The sequence below is a fragment of the Antechinus flavipes genome, chromosome 4 (genome assembly GCF_016432865.1).
Source record: "Antechinus flavipes isolate AdamAnt ecotype Samford, QLD, Australia chromosome 4, AdamAnt_v2, whole genome shotgun sequence".
In the NCBI taxonomy this organism is placed as follows: domain Eukaryota; kingdom Metazoa; phylum Chordata; class Mammalia; order Dasyuromorphia; family Dasyuridae; genus Antechinus; species Antechinus flavipes.
In genome coordinates, this window is record NC_067401.1 from 391,487,628 (window position 1) to 391,508,815 (window position 21,188).

Here is a 21,188-nt window from a genome sequence, read left to right on the forward strand (position 1 = left end):
AAAGAGAGAGACTGCAGTTCTTCAGAGCATGTACTCATGTGCCCAAGATAAATATGTTTTTAACTTGGAATAAGCTCAAAAGATAGACCTCTCTTACAAAGATGAGGAAGAAGTTGACTTCATTTGGGGAAAGATATCATGGTAGATGTGCTATCCAAACTGGACTTCAAAGAAAGAGAAAGCCTTCAATAAACATTTGTATAAGGAGTGCATTCTGTGCTTATACAAATATCTCAAGGTGGGAAATATAAAAGTAATATGAGGGAATAGGAAACGATTTTTGATTGGCTAAGACACAATGCATGGACAATAGTTTGAAATAAAATTAGAAAATAAGATTGTAACCAGATTGTGAATGAACTTAAATACCATATTAAGGAGAATTTATAGTTTATCCTTAATTGATAAGGAGTGGTTTTTGAGCAGGAGAATACTATATCAAGTCTAATGCATTAGGAAGCAGAACCTGTAATATTCCCACTAGTTCCTGTGCATATAAAGACCATGTGAAACAGTTCCTGACCTCGAGGAGCTTTTATTTCAATGGGGAAGACTATATGCACATTTATAAGAATACGCAAAACACATACAGAGCAGATGATACAAGGTAAACTTGGAGGGAAAATTGAACTGAGACTTGAGGAAGACAAGAGATAGATCTAAGAAGGACATCTACTCTGAAGATAAGAAGTCACCATGGCAAAGGCAAGAAGTTAGGACGTAGACTGAACATTAAGGATAGTTTGACCAGGCTACAGAAAGTGTGGAGATGAATATGCAGTAAGGCTAGGAAAATCTATTAAGGACAAGTTATGTTGAGTTTTTATTACAATACAGGAGAAGATATATTTTATCACTGAGATAGGAGGAGCCACTGCAATTAATTGAATAGGGAGGTGATTTGATCAGACTTTCTCTTGAGGAAAATTACTTTTATAGATAGAGGAAGGAAAGACTGGAGATGAGAAAGATTAGAGACAGGAAGACCATTGTGATGCTATTCCAATATTATAGGAGAAAAGTGTTGAGGACTGGAACTAGGCTGTTAGTACAGAGAAAGGGATGTCAGAACTAAGAGATGTGCAGATGAAAATGACAGTATTTGGCAACTTATTTTCTATGTGGGGTGAATAAGAATGAAGAAGTGAGGATGACATTGAACTTGCAAATCTTGGGCACTGACCACTGGCAAGACAGGGATACCTCTATTGAAAAAGGGAAATTCTAAAGAGGGATATATATGTGCAGGAAAATGTATAAAATTAGGGAAATTATTTTGGCCACTACATCAATGTTAGAGTGAAGAAAGAAAAAATTGGAGCCTAATTTAGATGACATTACAATAAGCTAGGAGAAAAGTAATGGGTGGTAGCAGAGAAAGGGAGGGAGTCAAAATAAGAGTGTAAAGAGAAATGAGAAGCCAGGTCCAACTGTGAGGGTTTAAGATGCTGCCTGTTTGTAGGTGCTAAAGTACTAATCATTCCAAGTTCTAAAATCTAATTCTGACTAGTATTCAGATTGAAGGGTTGTTCCATGGGAGGGCATAAGAGTAGGTATTAGACCTAGGAGTAAAGAAGGATATGATAAGTAGAGCTGGGGGCAATGAGGACAAGGCTATGTAAGAGGAAGTATGAGTAGAATTGAAACTGCAGAAAAAGGGAAATTATTAAAAATATAGTGAACAGCTGCTAAATTTACAAATGTATCTATTCAAAACATTAGTCATTAAGCTTTCAGCTTTGTGATAAGCAAAGATGAAAGCAATTTATCAACAATTAACTGAAACACCACCAGAAAGCATACTTTTTTTTTTAATCACTCATTTTCTAAACTTCTAAATTAAGGAAGGAAATTGAATGCAAGTTCCTGAATAATATAGTTTAGTTTCATATTTAAATGTCTTTGCAGCCAAAAGCACAAAGCAGGGGGAGGTTAGGGAATCAGTTCAATATCTCAGTTTATATATTTTTTCTACTCTATTGTAGACTCCTGGAAGACAGGAGCTATGTCTTATTTACCTCTGTATCTCTTTGCATAGTTTTAGTCATTCAGTAAATATTTATTAAATACTTACTATGTACTTGACTCTATACTTAGCACAAGGGGATACAAAATAAGGCCAAAGACCTCCCTACCTTCAGGGAACTTACAATCTAATGGGCAAGAAAATATGCAAACAACTATATGAAAATAAGCTATAAATACAGGATAAATGGAAATAATTAGTAGAGAGAAATAGGCAGTTAGATGGCACAGTACATAAGGTATTAGACCTAGAGTCAGGAAGACTCATTTTCCTGAGTTCAAATCTGACTTAAAACACTTACTAGCTGTGTGACCTTGGGCAAGTCACTTAACCCTGTTTGCCTCAGTTTCCTCATCTATAAAATGAGATGGAGAAGGAAATGGAAAGCCATTCCAATATCTCTGCTGAGAAAATTCCATAAAGGATAGCAGAGTCAGATAAGAGTGAAACAACTGAACAGCAGCAATAGCAGAAAGAATTAAGCAGTAGAATTAAGAGGGATCAAGAATGATTGTTCATTTCATTAACATCTCGGTATTGAATTTCTTTCTACTCTATTAGAACCTTCCAGAGGCCAATTACAATAAGACATAAATAATTTCTTATTAATTTTGTGTCCCCTTTGATGGTATTCCTTATATTTGCATAGACATTCAATAGTTTCCTATCATATAGAAATAAATCAGCAAATAACTAAAATCAAGGTATGTCCCTAACTATGTGTTATAAGGTAGAATACTATACCTTGGTTTATTCATTTGTAAAACAAAAGGATTAGATTAGTTTATATCTAATATATTAACTGACAATACCATCATCATTAATAGTAACTGGTATTTGTATAAACCTTTCAAGATTTGTTAGCAAAGAAATGTTGTTTGAAGTGATTTAAGCAGGCAATTTCAGCTTTTTCATATAAAAAAATTCTTCTAACAATAGGCATGTTGTAAAGATTTATGACTAAAGGCTCAATTTCTACTTTTATATTAATTATTCATTGAATATTTTATAAACTAAAAAAGTATTTTGCATCAAATATGATAATATTTCAATATTCATATTATTGAGAAATGGAATTAGGTGGTATGATAGTCAATAGTTAATTGTACTTCTTCAAGTAAATTCTATTGCATATGATATCAGGATCTTAGAATGTTAAAATTGGATGGTTGAGTAGTATCTCAGAGGACACAGAATTCAAATTCTACCTGAAGAGTGTATCCCCTCTATGATATTCTTGACTGAAGTGAAATAAAGCTTATAGAGCATTCAGTTTACATTCCCTTTTAAAATATAAAGTAAATTATGAAATAAAATTGCATCTAGCGAAGCAAAATCCAAAAATTCATCTCCAAAGTCCTGGGATCAAAGAATATAATTTTAGAACTGAAGAGATATGCAAGGCCACCTACTTCAACTCTCTTATCATGCAGATGAGGAACTGGGGCCCACATGGGTTAAGTGACTCACTCAAGATCACACAGTTAATACAGAACAAGAATTTAAACACATTTTCTTCTTTGCTTAATAGTATTTTTTCCCAAATACATGCTCAGATAGTTTTCAACATTCATTTTTGCAAAAACTTGTATTCCAAATTTTTCTCTCTTCCTCTCTCCCTCCCATTTCCCTCCATAAGACAGCAAGCAATCTGATATAGGTTAAACATCTGCAATTCTTCTAAACCTATTTCCATATTCTATTTTAAAAATTCAATTGCATTCATATACCATAACTTATTCAGCCATTCTCCAACTGATGGGCATCCATTCAGTTTCCAATTTCTTGTCACTACAAAAAGGGCTGCTACCAACATTTTTGCACATGTGGGTCCTTTTTCCTCTTTTATGATCTCTTTGGGATACAGATTGATGGGTCAAAGGGTATGCATACTTTGATAGCCCTTTGGACATATGAATGCTTCTGACTTTAAGTCCAGGTTTCTTTTCATTACATATATTAGAAAAATCTATCATCTGACATAAATAACTGTATGACCTTTACTAAGCATATCACTTCTTAGTGCTCAAAGAAACTGTAGTTCTGTTCAGGTAGAGGGAGCTCCTCATCAAACACTCCCCATCCCTACTGGCTATTCTCTATCCTTGTGAAATCACAAGTCAACTCCCCCACCAATTAAAAAGAAATTAATCTAGTTCCCATTAGTTTGAAGGTTCATTTGCTATACCAAGCTTATTTCAATCCATCTGTAATTTCCCCTTTCACTGTGTTGCAATCATGTGAAATGGTAGGCTTTCAACAAAGTGGTCCCCAGGGACTGGGCCTCCCCTTACTAATACTTCTACCCTAGATGGAACTAGTAACAATGTAGTGATTTAAATAATGTCCCTTGGGGGCCAACATTGGGATTTCAAACTTAATTTAAGAAGATTATGTTTTATGAGTTTGTGAATTAGGAATGTTCGCTGAATCAGGGGGATTATTCTCCCAGGTGTCTGGAGAAGTCCATCATTTCTGAATCTTGGTGACTGGAATCCTGGGATGGAGAGAGGTAAGGACATTCATGGGGTTAGAATCAGTGAGCTGGAGGAAGAGAGAGAGACTCAAGCCTATCAAGAGAGGTCCCTGTTTTAGCAATCTTTCAGAAGAGCAATGAGGTGGGAAGACCATGATCTCCTGCCACTGTGTTCACACAGGGTATGACTGGGATTTAGGTGAATTAATTTCAGGGTGTTTATGACCTTCAACTTTTAAAAAAAATCCATCTTTATTTTCACTAGCCTTTAACTGAAATTTACCACCTACTTCCCATTAACAAACAAAGATAATTCTGAAAAGGAGCCTTTGCAGTGGTTCTCAAACTTTTATTCTCAGTATCTTCATGTTGTTAAAAAAAACTATCGAGGATATATTCAAAGAGTTTTTGTTCACATGGGTTATATTTATAGCTATTTACTATATTAGAAATAAAAAATGACTTTGAATTTGTAGACCCTCTGAAGGGGTTTCAGAGACCCCAACAATTCTTTGGACTAGACTTTGAGGACCACTGCTTTAGAGCAATGGAGGAGACAGTTAAGAGCTAGGGAACCATGACAGAGAATAAATAAGGCCCAATAATACTCAAGTCAGGAAGAGCAGCAGAGGAGAATGGTCCCTGTCGCCATCTTCTGGGAGCTGCTCAAAACTGCACAAAGAGAAAGCATCTTGTAGGTAGGTAAGTGGATTCTTGGATATAGTCAGGAAAAGCTGAATTTAAATCCTGCCTTAGACGTTTACCAGTTCTTTATGCTCCAGTTTCCTGATTTGTAAAATGATTGGGCTGGGCTAGAAAGACTCCAAGACTCTTTTATTGCTTTCAACCTGTGATCCTATGAACCAATTGGAGGTAGCTAGATGGCTCAGTTCAGACATGAAGATTTGAGTTCAAATTTGTCCTCAGGTACTTACTAGCTATATGACTGGGCAAGTCATGTAACCTCTGTTACACTGGAGAATCCACTGGATTCCACTGGAGAATCCACTGGAGAAGGGAAATTGTTCCAGAATATTTTCCAAGAAAACCCCACAAAGAATATTGGTGTACTATGATCTATGGAGTCACAAAGAGTCAGACATGACTGAACAATAGCAATTACAACATGAACCTGCTAGGAGCTCTGCCTGATATGGCAATAACCGAGGCTGTATACAGATATACCTTTGGTATTGGAGTGCTCATTGGAAGGTGAGTGTTTTCCAAGAGCTTTGCTGTGAGATGTATTTAATTTTCTACAGACTTTTAAATAATATTTTTCCCTTTTTAACTTTGTGAACTGTGCATTTGTAAAGAGAGCTGATGTCAGGATCATAACTGTTCTAAAAAGAGTAATCACCTCAAAATTTTCTGGGTGGGAGTTCCAATCCAGAGAAATGAAATAATATTTGTAGCACAGTTTGCAAAACCTTACAGGGGTCCTCAAACTATGGCCAGCGGGCCAGATGCAGCAGCTGAGGACGATTATTCCCCTCACCCAGGGATATGAAGTTTCTTTATTTAAAGGCCCATAAAACAAAGTTTTTGTTTTTACTATAGTCCAGCCCTCCAACAGTCTGAGGAACAGTGAATTGGCCCCCTATTTTAAAAGTTTGAGGACTCCTGCAAGCACTGTATGAATGCTAGTTCTATGTTATTATCATTGTTGACTTTAAAGAAATAAGTGAAAATGCCCACAAAACACTGATGGTTTGGGTTTGGTGAATGTTACTGAATGCTAATAAAGGCAACACTTAAAATCTTGCAACTGCTTTTAATCTTAGAACAAATTTAGACACTGAGGAAGAGGTTAAAAAATGCAAACGATGTCTTGTTTTGAGTTTTCTAAAAAAAAAATAGTTTCCCGGATTTCCTATATAAGTGGAGAGAGACAGATAGAAAAGAGCTAGTAGAGAAGAGAGGAAGTCATCACCTTTCCTAATGAAGGAAAAGAAAACGAGAGAACCAAATCAGAAATGGGAAAAAAAAAACTATCAAACTAGATCAATTCCCTATCAGGCAAAAATATAGCACAGATCTTTGGTAGGGACACAGACTTTTTTTTTTTTGTCAGTATAGGCAATTTTCATAGGCCTAAGAATGTCCTAATTTGGAACTGTCTCTACCAATGCAGATTAATACATTCTCTGAACATATATATTTTAGTGACCTGAAACAGTAATAATTGGTCAATCAGTTGCTAAACATTTATTTAAAACCTACTTATGTGCTAGGCATTGTGCTAATCACAAGAAAGTCCAGAGTCACAAGTTAGTGTAGAATATCACAGGTAGAACTAAAACCCAGGTCTTTCAGATTTTGATGCCAATTCTATTCATCATACCATGCTGCCTTTCATCTGTGTCAGATGTTAAGAGAGATTCCTGAGTGTATAATCCTATAAGAAAATATCATTTTTCTCAAGAGACACTATTGTCCAAGAGTAATAAAGAAATTTAAACCCTGGCCAGCATATGATATAAATAGTCATAAGAAGAGAAAATAGCACAACATGACAAATATGGAAATATGTTTATAAGGATTGTACATATTTAGCCTATGTCTTGGGGAGAGAGGAGAAAAAAGAGGGAAGAAGAAAATTTTAGGACACAAAGTTTTATCAAAATGATGCTGAAAAGTATCTTTACATGTATTTGGAAAAATAAAATACTATTGAGAAAAAACAACAAATGAATGAATGAATGAATAAGTAAATAAAAAGAATAGAAAGTGGCAGACACAGAGAAAACCAATAAGTCTATTTGAGAACTCTATTGTTGCTATTGTTCTGTCATTTCAGTCCTGGAAATGACTCTTCATGACCTACTTTGGATTTTCTTGGCAAGGTACTAGAGTGGTTTGCTATTTCCTTTTCCAGCTCATTTTATAGATGATGAAACTGAGGCAATCAAGAATAAGTGATTTGCCAGTGTCACAGCTAGCTACTCTCTGAGGCTAGATTTGAACTCACAAAAATGAGTTTTCCTGACTTCAGGATCATCCAAGATGCCCACTTGAAAGCCTCAGAGAATTTGTATTTTATGTGTATTTTATTTGCTACATATGCCACAAATGTGATATGTATTGTATTTCATATATGTGCTACAAATAGAAAACCCATCCACTATTCTTCTTAGGAACAATGTTTGTGCCCCTACCCAAAGCCTTGGGCCCATATTCTGGCATCATAGCTATGTTTTTGCCTGGTATAGAATTGTTCAAATCTGACAGTTTTTCCATTTCTGACTTGGTTCTCTCCTTTTCTTTTTCTTCATTTGGAAAGGTGATGGCTTCACTCCTCAGAATATGAAGTAGGGTATTTTTTATTGGCTCTTCATCTCTCTCTCTTTCTCTAGATACTTACACAGGAAACTTGGGAAGCTCTGTTGTCTTAGAAAACTCGTCCAAGACATCATTTGCATTTTCTAGCCTCTCTTCCCTGTTCTCCTTGGTATCTATCTTAATGGAGAAATATAAAGGAGGTGTGTTTGCATGTATAGCAAACATCATATGTGTTTTCTAGCTTCTCTCTAACATTTCTAAATTCTAAATGATTCTCAACCTGCCCCTAGATTCCAGAACAGTCTGAAGGCACTCTTAGCATTATTCCATATTATTCACCAAACCAAGAGTATTTTTCTGGGGCTTCATTTATCCCAGTTTATAGCTAGCATTTATATAGTATTTTGTATAGTGGTATATTTATATGCAAATACACTGTGGTCAAAATTGCGTCCATTTTATGTCAGTTGGTCTATTTTTTTTTTTTATTAAAGAGATTTAGAGAATTTTGAATTATCATGTACTTTGATTCCTTTATACTTAAAGCATATTAGAGTGTAAGCCTGGGGTGTCTGTTTAAGCTTGAATTCAGAAATCTAAACCCAATTCTTAAACAATATCTTCTTAATCAGAGCTTTATACATGAATACATCTTTCTCTTCTGAAACTGGTGCCTTCATTGGATGGCAGTGGCAATAAACAATGTTTATATCTCTAAGGTCTTTAATTTCTTGCTGAATACTCAGTAATTTTTAGTGATGCTTTCTGGATTTTTTCTGGCAGCATCAATGAATCTCCATGAATTACCAAAGTAGGTGGAAGGCATATGGTTTAAAAAGTCCCCAGAGACTCACTGTCAGATCTTAGATACATGCACAAGAAGGACATAAGATCTCTCCATTGTTATTTCAGGGAGCAGCCAGCTGCCTCAACACCCCTCAGCAGGGAGTCACCAATCACTGCTACCCATATCGTCTTCCTCTGTCCCTTAAAGTTGCAGGAGATGACATACAAGTTGTATTGGTGGCCAAAAGAAATGAACTTGATTAGCAGAGATTTCAACTAAAGTCAGATTCCTTTTATGATAATAGCAGACGATGAAAATTACTAATGAATGATTATATAAGGGAATCTATGTAAAGTGAATGTAAATAGTCTGTGCTATCCAAAGATTGTTATTAGTAACTATGAAAGCCTTCCCTGATCATGTTATGCACATAAGTCAAAAGAAAACTCTAGCCCTATTATGGAGGTGATCCTATCAGCTACAAATGGCAGATAACCCAGATAAGAATCGGGAAACTTAAGCCAGGTGTGTTTAAAGAAAGGTTTTTGTAATTTGAACTGCCTGAGGAGTATAAGCAGCAAAGAGCCATCAGAGTTGATATGTGTGGTGTTCTCTTAGATAATGAATCAAAATATCAAGAACAATAGTGATGGACCACTTCCCCCAACATATGCACAACTGCCTGCTCAGCCCATAATCAGGGGAACTCCCTGGTAGCCAAAGTGTCATCAGACCACATATTTCTCATGCTATCGATTCCCAAAAAGATTTACTGGAATTGTTTGATTTAATGTTTTAAATGTTTTAAAACCGAATTATTGAGCATTTGACTTGATTTCAGATAAATGGGTAGAGAGATTAATAGATGGATTGATTGAGAGAGGGAAAGAAAAAGAGACAGATAGACACAAATAGGCACAGATACAGAGAGACAGAAAGACAAGAGGGCTAAGATAGAGGCAAAGAGACTGAGACAGAGACAAGAGGGACAGAGACACACAGAGAGATAAAACATTTATCAAGCATTTGTTTAATGGCAGGCTCTATATTAAGCTTTAGGAATATAAATACAAGCAAGCAGAAAAACCTCTACCTTCAAAGACTTACATTCTAAGGGAGAAAGACTTTGTGGAGGAATAGAAAGAGCATGATGAGGAGGTTTGGGGAAGGACAATGGTGGCCTGAACCTTGATTGCATTAAACAAAAAGCTCAGCTAGCAGAGTTGGGAGGATGCCAGGACTGGAGTCCTAATTTCAGGTAGGTCAGAGATTGAGGCTACAATGGAGAGGTGGCTGTGGTAGCCCAGATAAGGAAAAAGTTCCTCTATCAGAGCCAGGGGGGAATTAGTTTGGGAGGATTTAGATAATTCTACCCAATTGCCTTAGAGACATTCTTAGAGATTTAAGAGGTTAAATCAGAAGGAATCAGGGTGTTTTGTCAGCTTCTGGTCAGGTAACTAGTGCTCTGGGATGGGGAAAGGGAGAGGTAGCTGAAGGGGAACAGGAATTAAGATTTATAAATTCTATGTCTGAACCTAGTGTTAATAACTAAGATCCTCCTGAAGAAAGTGACAGTAAGATTCCTGGTGCCTGGATCAGCATTTGTGAGATCAGCTTCTTTATGAGTAATATCAAAAAATCTGAATAATTCTGAGAATGAAGTAGACCAAGCTATCTTCAAACCAGGAACATCCTTGGAAGCATTCTCCCCTGTCAGTGGGCAAAGATAGTATTTAAAGGAGAACCTGGTCTGAGGAATGGGCAACACTATCTGATGGACTTATGGTGGAACCTTGACAAAGAACAATACTTTCTGGGAGCTGGAACTTTAGATGGGGAATTGACAGGGCATCTGTTGCTGGCTAGTGGGAGCTATGCAGAGCTACAGGAGGAGCTGCCTTAAGGAATATTGCCTGCTGGGAGTTGAATTGCCTAAAGCAGCACACCTGTTATTACCTGCTGGGAATTGTGAAGATCTGCAGGAAGAAGCACTGTGGGAAGCTTCACGGAACTGCAGGAATCAGTGTCCATGGGAACCCTGATCTTGTCTGACCAGATCACAGACCAGGCCTTAGAAACAGGTTGTTGACCAGAGAGCATTTCTTTTTCCAAAGTCCTATTTCATTTCCTAAGATCTTCCAATAAAAGTTTCTTTTCTTTGTTTTGTGTACGGTTAGTTTGAAATGGGAATTGGCTCCAATAAACTATAGGACATCAGATGGAAATTTTCCCAGATTTTTGGAGTGGGGGCTATGTCAGCGAAATAAGAAATTCCATGAAGTGAACCCCAGTAATCTGCATAGTGAAATGCTTCCACACATGAGTCATATACTTCTAATGGAATAAGTTACACACTTTTAATTCAACAAACATTTACTTAATAAGTATCTAAACCACAATACCCGATGATGAATCCTATATCTTTGATTTATCTCTTGTTTCCCACAAAATCATAAATGAAATATTTGTTTACATACTCAGCAGCTTTGAGAAAATAGTAGTAAATCCCCCAAATATTCTGAAAAATCCTACAATTTCAATTGCAGTCAGCAGATCTTTTTGTATGTGCCTGGAAATTCATGTTTGGTAACTAACTTCCACAATCAACTTCCCTCTTGTCTATGGATCTGTCTGAGTTTATGTATTTAATTGCAAAATCTTGGTGGAAATAAAAACAGATTTTTTTTAATGACAGTTTCTTGACATTAAATGCAGAAGTGGAAAATGAAGCCAAGTATAGCAGTTCAAAAGGCAAACCTGCATACTGCACACTAAACAGTGATTGCTACTTATTGTAGTCATCCTGCAACAGCCCTGCTGTCAGCATTGTCTTCTGGTGACAACCTCCAGCTCTAACTGAATTGTGTTGCAACTGAAATTGTATTGAGATAGCTAAAGGACTTGCATAAGATGAAGCAGTAAGAAGACAAAGTACCTTAAAAAAGATATTTAAGATAAAGCTTGGTGCCCAGCAAGGCTGCCTACTTTGTTATTGTTTTCAGATTTTTTTTTTTGGTGGGATTTTTTTGTGGAAGTAGATCCTAATTATCTCTATCTTTCCAGGTTCTTTTCTTCTCTAGAATCTAAACATTGATTAGATGAAGTATGAGTTTAAAAGAATAGAGAAGTCTTTCATCAGATTATAATGGCAGGAATCATAACCTCAGTTTTACATCCTGATCCTTGGCTCTTTTCTTATACAAAATAATGATAATTTGTAAAAAAAAAAAAAAAATTAAGTGAATTTTGAACAAATATTTGGGAAGAATCTTTCATGCATTCAGCTTGGAAAATTCAAGTATGAGAACCCTCTCCACTAATACAGATGAATCATTGTTCAAGTTGTTTTTCAGTCATGTCCAACTCTTTGTGGTCTAATTAAGGTTTCCTTGGTAGAAATACTAGAGTGGTTTCCTTCTCTAGTTCATTTACAGAGGAGGAAACTGAGGCAAAGAGGGTTAAGTGACTTGTTCAGGATCACACAGCTAGGAAGTGTCTGAGGCCAGATTTGAACTTGGCTTGAAGGTGAGTCTCTCTGACAGGCTCAATACTCTATCTACTGTGCCTTGTACCTGCCCAGATGAATAGTAGAGGAATAAATAAATGGATTGATGAGTAGATGAATGAATGAATGAAAAAGCACTTATTTAAAGATTTATTTAAAAATCCATCATTTCTGGTGGATTTTAAGGTTTGCAAAGTATTTTACTATTTCATTTGACTTGTATAAAAAACTTAGGAGGAAGGTGTTATTAGACACATATCATAGATGAGGCAACTGAGACTGAGATTTATTCAAGATCATACAGCTAGCAAATATGAGGAGAATTTAACCTTGGAGCTTCTTGATACTGAATCCGGCATTCTGGGCATTGAATCATCTAGCTGAAATGACTATAGGCCAAAAATATTTATTAAACACTGGGGATGCCAATAAAAGGAAAGACTGCTCTGGATTTAATGAAAATCACTTCTTATTAGATAGACATAATCCATGTAGGAGGATTCAGTGTTAGAGTATATGGAAAAGCCTAATACTCTTTAGGATTCAGCAGCAAGATCTATGGCAAAGCATATGCTTTAGCATCATCTCTCTTTGTGTTAACACTTGATGATAAGAGCATTCTTTTTCTGGGTCTTAAATACCTGCAGATATTGAGGAAGATATAGTCCATATTTTCTGTTGCAACATAGACATATATACATATAGTTTGCAGGATTGCATATATATAATTTATACCTAATTGCTTTTTGTCTCAAGACAGGGGGAGGAGAGGAAGAGCAATAAACTTAGAACTCAAAATTCTTAAAAACAAAAGTTAAAAATTATTTGTACATGTAATCTGAAAGATTAAAAAGAAAAAATTTTAATTAGTCTATCTAAGTTTAATCATGCAAAAATCAGTCAATAGTAGTATCAAAAGGCAGAATATTGCACATAGAGATGGAGAGACAGTGTGATAGAGGGGAAAAGGAATGAGCCCAGATGGAGTGTTATACTATCATCTCCACCATCATTGCATCTATTATTGGGGAGACTAGACCAATAGTCGACCCCACATCCAGCCAGGATTAGCAAAAAACACACTGATTACAAACACAGACAAATAAGCTCATAGATGGAGATGAAAATAAGCCATTTGAGGGAGGAAGCAGTTTCAAAGGATATGACACTCCCTCCCTTTTATACATTCTTTCCCCTTTACATATTCCCTTCCCCATATAACAGAAAAGTAATGTTGGCTTTGAACTCTACGTTTTAGGAGCACTGACTCAGACCATAGGCAGAGAGCTTCACTCAAAGGAGACTTCTGGAGGCCCCTACAAAAGGCTTCCAATAATCAGGAGTTGTGATTACTTTTGGGTCATATGGGTCCTTCGCTACCTTTGTACTTTGAGGCTTTCAGGGTCTTTCCTCAGGGATCTTGTGTAGATAACCCTGGCTTTGGGAAAACATTGTCATACCAATTCTTCTTGCTGTACCATTTTGGTAAATAATTTTCTAAAAAGTCAATTGAGGTTACTGACTGAGAATTAGTAGAAAATATACTGATAGGGCTTGTAAGTGATGGAACTAGAAATCCAACCCCTCCCCACCAGTTTTGCTCTCAAAACTAAGGGAGAGTAGTAGCCACACACCAGGAACCCAATAGGATTCCTGGCCAAAAAAGAGTGCCAGTTGGGTGAATAGTATTTGAGAATATAGGCATAATCCTCATGGTATCACTTAGTATTAGTCTTTAGGACAATTGACCTTTTATTACCATTGGCCTAGAATATAACTACAACTAAAATTTCCCCCTTTTGCTATGTGTAGGACATTGGTCTAGTTTTTAACCATTTTGGGTTTAAGTTTCATAGTTAATATGAGGGTATGAACTAGAGGCAAACCACAGGAAAATTAGTTCTTACAAAAGTATGACTGATACTAGGCTATAATATATTCATTGGAGGAGATAAAGAAAGAATAGGCTAGAAGCCAGAAATTAGACATCCCTGAGTTGACAGTTTTATCAAGGCAAAGTCTTTTCATCGTCCTCTGTTGTGCTTAGAAAAATTAAATGGGCAGATGCTCACTGTATAGCTCATTGGAAACACTGATAGGTTATATAAAGCATAAATGTTCAATTTGACCTCAGGTCAATTAACCCCTGAGCCCAAATTTCTCTTTCTTTCTTTCTCTTCCTTTACTTTGCTTGTTTCTTTTTTCTATTTCCTTTTCCTCTCATTCCTTTTCTTTTTTTGTTTCTCTTTTTTCTTTCTCACCCTCCCTCCCTCCTATCAATCCTTCCTTCTCTTAGCTCCCCCAGGTTGGAAATGCAATGGCTCCTCATAGATTTAACTCTGTTGATCAAGCACAGATGATTTGACCTTGATTCACTTCTCATATAATCAATTCTTCCCTCCTTAAATAGCCTGATGCCATTCCCACTCCAATCCCAGAGGCTCACCATATTGGTTCTAGATAGCACATGATTTTGACTTTTGCCCTACTGACATCAAAATTCCCCTACCTCAAGCTATCCACCAGTTTCATCCTCTGCAATAGCAGAAACTACAAGCATGTGACACATCCCTGGTCCCAGATCATATTTTTCAGTTCCTCTCACACAAAAGATTCTTAACCTGCGGTCCATAAATATGGTTTTTAAAAACAGTTTGATAATTGATTTTCATTTGTAATACTATGTATTTTATTTTATACATTTAAAAGTATAATTCCCGAGAAGTCCACAAGTTTCTTCAGGCTGTTAAAATGGTCCACGAATCAATAAAAATAGTCATATGTCAGATACTGTGCTAAATGCTTGGCTAACAAAAAAACAAAAAAAAGTAAAAGACAAAACCTGCTCCAAGAACTCATAATCTCATCAAGGAAAAAACACCTTTAGCTCTAAGAATTAAACAGACTAATTATGAAAGGGTGGGTTAATATGTAGGAATTTAAATATATGTTCAATATTCTTGTACAAAAATATACATGTACAAAAATGTCACCAACTTTTTATGGCAGAGGTTACAAACACAACTTACTCAGATATATCATTAAAGTACTGTTGTTGGTAATGCATACAAAAATCTCTCAATGGAAAATGAAATTCTCTTTATGAACTCTGCCTTCTATTTTAAGCTATTGATTTAGCTTTGGCTTTTGAATTCTCCTATCTAACACCATTGTTCCCCAGTGGCCAGCAATTCCCAACCATAGGTTGCTATATTCTGTAATTAAAGCAGCTTTTAACCCCCATTCTCTCTGGAGAAGCAGATGGAATCTGAAGTCTATACAACACCTCCTATTCTCTCTAGTCCAACATGTTTGTTTTCAATACAAATTTATTGAGTGTGTCTTCCTGCCCTGTACTCCATAAACTAATTCATCAGTGAGACTACTTCCACTTCCAAATTTCACTCACTCTCTCTTTCAGACTTTATCATCCCTATCAGCAGCAAAGTTGTTGCCTCAGTGTCATTCCCAATGCCCTTACTTCTCACTCAATTAACAAACATTTATGAAGTACCTATTAAGTACAATAGGCACTGAGAATACACAAGAATACTTGCTTCCAACGAGGTTATATTCCATCAAAGAAGACTCTCTGTCTCTGTCTCTCTTTTTTCCAGTCATGTTTTATATATACATATATATATATATATATAATATATATATATATATATATATATATATATATGTAAGAGAGAGAGAGAGAGAGAGAGAGAGAGAGAGAGAGAGATGTTTAAAATTAAACAAAAAATAAATATAAGGTGATTTGAAGTTGGGGTAGGCAAGAAAGGTTTTTTATTTATTTCCTTTCCATAATTGACCATTTTCCTATAACATTTCTCAGAATTGCTTCTTTTCATTCTAAACTGCAATTACTTTTGTCAAATAAACCTTTCTGGTCTCATAAATACTTTGAAATATTTTAAGTTAGATTCACCTTACCTCTTCCAACATATGAAATTCCCTCCATATTCTTCAGTGTTATATTTTTTTTTCAATTTATTCAAAACTCTGATTAAAATTCACCTCTGTAATATAATCTCTTCAGCTAGATGGCCCAATGGATAAGGAAAGAGACCTGGAATCAGGAATTCTGAATTCAAACTTGTCTTCAGACATTTACTAGCTGGTGACACACAACCTCTATCTGCCTCAGTTTCTTCAACTGAAACTGAGGATAATCACAGCATCTACCTTCTATCTTGTTGTGAGGGTAAAATGAGGTCATTATTTGTAAAATAATTTGCAGTTTCTTGGACATAGTAGGTTTTATTTAAATGCTTATTTATTTCCTTTTAACCTTCTTCTAATCAAATGTTCTTCATCTTCCAAATAAAATAAAAATCTGATTGTCTTCCTTTCAACATTTTTAATATAAGAGAATCAAATAAGTTGGTCAAACTAAGGAAAGAATCAAAGAAAAAGTTTGGAATTTCTATCATCTGGCCAAAAATAAGTAGGTATTGAATAATGATTTCTACACAACTTCAAGAGAGCAGCTAGGTGGCATAGTAGATAGAGTATCAGACCTGGGGTCAAGAAGATTTACCTTTCCCAGTTCAGACACTAACTACCTTGTGACACTGAGCAAACCACTTAACCTTTTTTGCCTCAGTTCCCTTATCTGTAAAATTAGCTAGAGAAGAAAATGGCAAACCACTCCAGTATCTTTTACATGAAAACACCAAATAGAGTCATGTAAAGTTGAATACAACTAAACAAACAGAACTTCAACAGAGAAATCAATGTATTACAAATAAAGGTATAACTTAATCTTTCCAAAAAGACCCCTTATCTCCCAAACCAGAACTGATCCTTGGCCTTCTGTTGTTCCCATGCCACAAATCCTCTATACTTAATTACCCCCAGGCCTGTAATTATTTATATACATGACACATTCCTCTTTTAGAGCAGGAACTGTCTTTTTTTGCATCTTTTATTTCCAGTGCCCAAGTAGACATTGAAAAATTATAAATATTTCTTGAGTTGAATAGAATCACTTCTTCCTGCCTGTAAATAAAATCCACAGCTCTCTTTTGGTCAGTTGGCTTCACTGATAAAGTTTAAGGGCAGTGTTCACCCTGTTTGCAGGTTGCTCAAATCCACCCTCGTCAAGTTCATAGTAGTCATTTCCCATATGACCATATTCATTCGAATTTAATTTAATACTCATGTTACAAAACTGGGGAAGAGCACAGGTTTTGAAATCAAAGGCTGTAGATTCAAATATTTCCTTTGTTATTTACTTTTTCATCTTGGACAAGCCACTTAATCCTTTGCTTTCATTTCTTTATCTGTAAAATGAAAGTTTGAACTAAATATTAAGCTTTCTTCCAGCTCTATGTATATAAATAGATAAAAATTTTAACTGACATTTAGATTATGGTTCAGATACTGTAAAGCACTTTATATCCATTATTTCATTTGACCCTGAGAATTAGGCTATAAGATTTATATTTCAGATATCCATATTTAACAGACAAGAAAACTGAGACTTAGCCAAGATTCAATGTCTTGTCTGTGGTCATACACACTACGTTCCATCGAAAATAGAATTTGAATTCACATCTTCCTGAAACTAAATCCAATATTCTACTGTTATGCTGCTCTACTCCAGTTCTTAACTAAGGTTTCTTTTCATCACAGGTAAAAGCTCTTAGACTCTTCAAATTGTAAGTTCTCCAAGTCACTAGAAATAGATTACCTTAGTTTTCTGGACTGCACCCTGCTTTTTATGAGAGCTCTTGCTATCTGACCTGAGCTATCTAGTTTGTTGCAAGATATCTATGACCAGAATCTGTTGACAAAACATTCCAAGTGATGTGATGATAACCAAAAGTATAAGTCTCTCTCCCCAGGGATCAGAGTTTTTCTATGCAGCCTGATCCCAAGGAGACAATGATGGCCAGTCAGTCTCAGGGAATCCAGCAACTCTTGCAAGCAGAAAAACGAGCCAAAGATAAGCTGGATGAAGCCAAAAAGAGTAAGTTCTAACTCATCTTAATGGTATTTTTTTTCTCTAATGTTTATAGAATGTCTAATAGTTTCTAATTTCGAATCTCCTCTAATCCTGGAGTTGATATGGAGTTTCTTGAACCCAAACCAAATTGAAATTGAGATCTCACTGGCTCTACACCCCTACTATTTCTTTGCTCCAGTTCATTTTTCCAAAAGGTCTTGTAACTAGTAACTAAATCCTTAAACAGATTCCCCTCTTAATTGCTTTTCATTCCAAGATTTAAAAATATTCCTATCACATGGTTCAGCTGTCTGCAAGCTAAACTCCAAAGCTAGCATTTCTAACTTTAAATGTTTCTCAGTGGTTCCTCTAATTTTCTCTTTCTTCATACAATAACATTAATATGGTACAGCTGCATGTAAATCTCTAACCCCTTCTAAGTCTGTTTCCTCGTGAAGATAAAAGGAATAATAACACATTTAGTACCAACCAGACACTTACTAGCTGTTGTGAAGGTCAAGTAAGGTCATTTAGTTGTTATTTGCAAAAATTGAAACATTTTTTATCATTAATGTCAATTACTAATTATTATTATCATCATTTTGTTCTCATCCTTTTCAATAGAGTTCAGAAAGAAATTATGCTAGAAGCTATTTTTCTTTATATTTAATGTTACATGTAGTACAAATTCTATAATAATTATTATTGCTATCTCAGTGGGTCTGTCAAAAACTATAGAAGAAAAAATTGAATACCATGGTAATCTATTTAAAATATTCTTAGAATGCAACAACATTGGGTCCAGAGGACTGAACTCATATTAATAGATAAGAGTTACATGTAGGCAAATTTAGATTAATTGCACAACAAAATTAGGATTATCTTAAGGTGGAATGTGCTACCATGGGAAGTAGTGAATGGATCCCTCTTTCCTCAAACTTAAGAGGTCTCCAAGTAAAAATTGAAAGATCAATGATTAGAGGTATCATAGGATTTGGGGTTGGATTCAATATTGATTGAGGTCTTTTGCAACTCTGACCCTAGATTTATAAAATCTATACTCAAATCCCAATTCTCTTATTTACTATGTAACTTTGATCAAATCATTCAAACTTAGTTTCCTCATCTTTATAATGAGGAATTATAACAATAGTTCATTTTTTCTATTATATATTAAGATTTATAAAATAGTTTCCACACAATAATCCTATTAAGACAGGGGGGAAATATGACTTCTATTTATATATTTATTTCATATTATAATCAATGAATAATAATGAACATATAAAGATTTTATTAGTCACTAGCATGATACATATGATATGTAAAGAAGGTATTCTTCTGTATTGTTAGAAATGTTAGCATGTTAGAAATATTAATGAGTGCTTAATCAAGAAAGTAATGGCAATATTTTAACACTGGATAAATTTAAGTTAAAATACTATTGATTTGAAATATTTCATTTTTTATCTGGATTAAAAATAAATAAAATGAAAAAAATGAATGAAAAAAATCAATCAATTTCATGACTTTGAAATACAAACTAGGTACTGGGAACATTCAAAGAAGTACAACTAGAAAAAGACCAGACAGATTTTCCATGTCTTCTTTGAAGTGTAGAGAATAAAGTTTGTAGGCTTTCAAGTTTAGGATTAGGTATCAATAAATTGGTAGAGCAGGCAATGGAGGCTGCTAGTAAGCCCACAGAAACCAAAAGCCTCAGAGACCTGTAATAGGGCCTGACATTGTCAATATTGAGTCTTGGATTAATCCCCTTCTGGAAACCCACAGATTCTGGATTATGTTACTCTGCTAGTAAACACAAATAGTAAATACATCACAAGGTTTAGAGGATCAAATTGAATCATTGATATGAAAGTTTTTTTGTAGCTGGCTATTTTTATAAGCTTTTATCTAATCAATTCATGCATAATTCCCTAGCAGATGTAAGCACAAGAAACTCTCTATTCCCAACTTTTATCTGATTCATTCTTGAATCAGATCATTCTTGATGTTTCACTATAAGTATAGAATTGTAGGAAGGTAAATTCACAGATCCAAGGTTAGATGGGGCCAGAGGTCATCCAGCCCAACCCTTTCATTTTATATATTAATGGATGGATTTGGAATCAGGAAGATGAGTTCAAATGCTATCTCAGAGACTTCTAAGCCATGTGATCCTGCACAAGTCCTTCAGACTTAGTTTACCAATCTGCAAAAAAAAAGTCACTTCACAGGATTATTTTGAGGATTAATAGATAACTGTGTAAAATGTTTTCAAACGTTAAAGTAACAATATACTGCTGCTGCTGCTGCTACTATTGTACATGAGGAAAATATAAGTCAATTTATAATTTTGCATATATGATCTGACCAGGTTACTTCCTTATCAATAAATTCTAGTAGCTCCCAAGATCAAATATAAAATCTTCTGTGTGGTTTTTAAAGCTCTTTATTACCTGGCCTTTTCCTGTTTTTTCCAGTTTTCTTATCCGTTACTTCCCTCCCCACATTATTCCATCCAATGATACTAATCTTTTGCTATTCCCTGTGCATTTTCCCCCTCTGGCTATCTGTCCTCCATGTCTTTCTCTTTCCTCCTTCATCTTTACCTCCTGGATTTTTCAAATCTCAACTGAAGTCCCCCTTTTTACAAAAAATTATTTTCAATTCTGCCTATACTAGCCTTCACTCTGTGATAAAATCCCACTTACAAGAGACCTTTCCTGATCTTCCTTAATGCTATTTATCTTTATTGATCATTTCCAATTTATTCTGTACATAATAAATGTTATTATTATTGTTATTATTCAATCATGTCCTACTCTCATGACTGCATTTGGGGTTTTCTTGGCAAAGATACTGGAGAGGTTTGCCATTTCCTTCACCAGTTTATTTTACAGATGGGGAAACTGAGTAAGGAGATCTAAGTGATTTGCCTAGGATTATATAACTAGTAAGTGTCTAAGGCTAGATTTAAACTCAGGAAGATTAATCTTCCTGACTAAAGAACCAATGTTCTATCCACTATATCACCCAGTAGCCCTATACAAACCTAATTGTTTTCATGTTGTCTCCTTCCCACCCCTTTAGATTGTGAGCTCCTGGAAAACAGATACTGACTTTTGCCTTTTTTTGTAATTCCATTGTTTATCA

General features: G+C 35.3%; 1 protein-coding gene across 1 annotated transcript in view; it reads left to right on the plus strand.

The window, feature by feature from the left end:
* Nucleotides 1-17,851: 17,851 nt before the first annotated feature.
* The window catches only part of ATP6V1G3 (ATPase H+ transporting V1 subunit G3), a 30,387-nt gene continuing 27,050 nt past the window's right edge, over nucleotides 17,852-21,188 (plus strand). Inside the window, exon 1 of the mRNA XM_051998704.1 lies at nucleotides 17,852-18,056. Coding sequence (XP_051854664.1) covers nucleotides 17,948-18,056 — 109 coding nt within the window. The 5' untranslated portion in view covers nucleotides 17,852-17,947. The remainder of the gene's footprint in view (nucleotides 18,057-21,188) is intronic.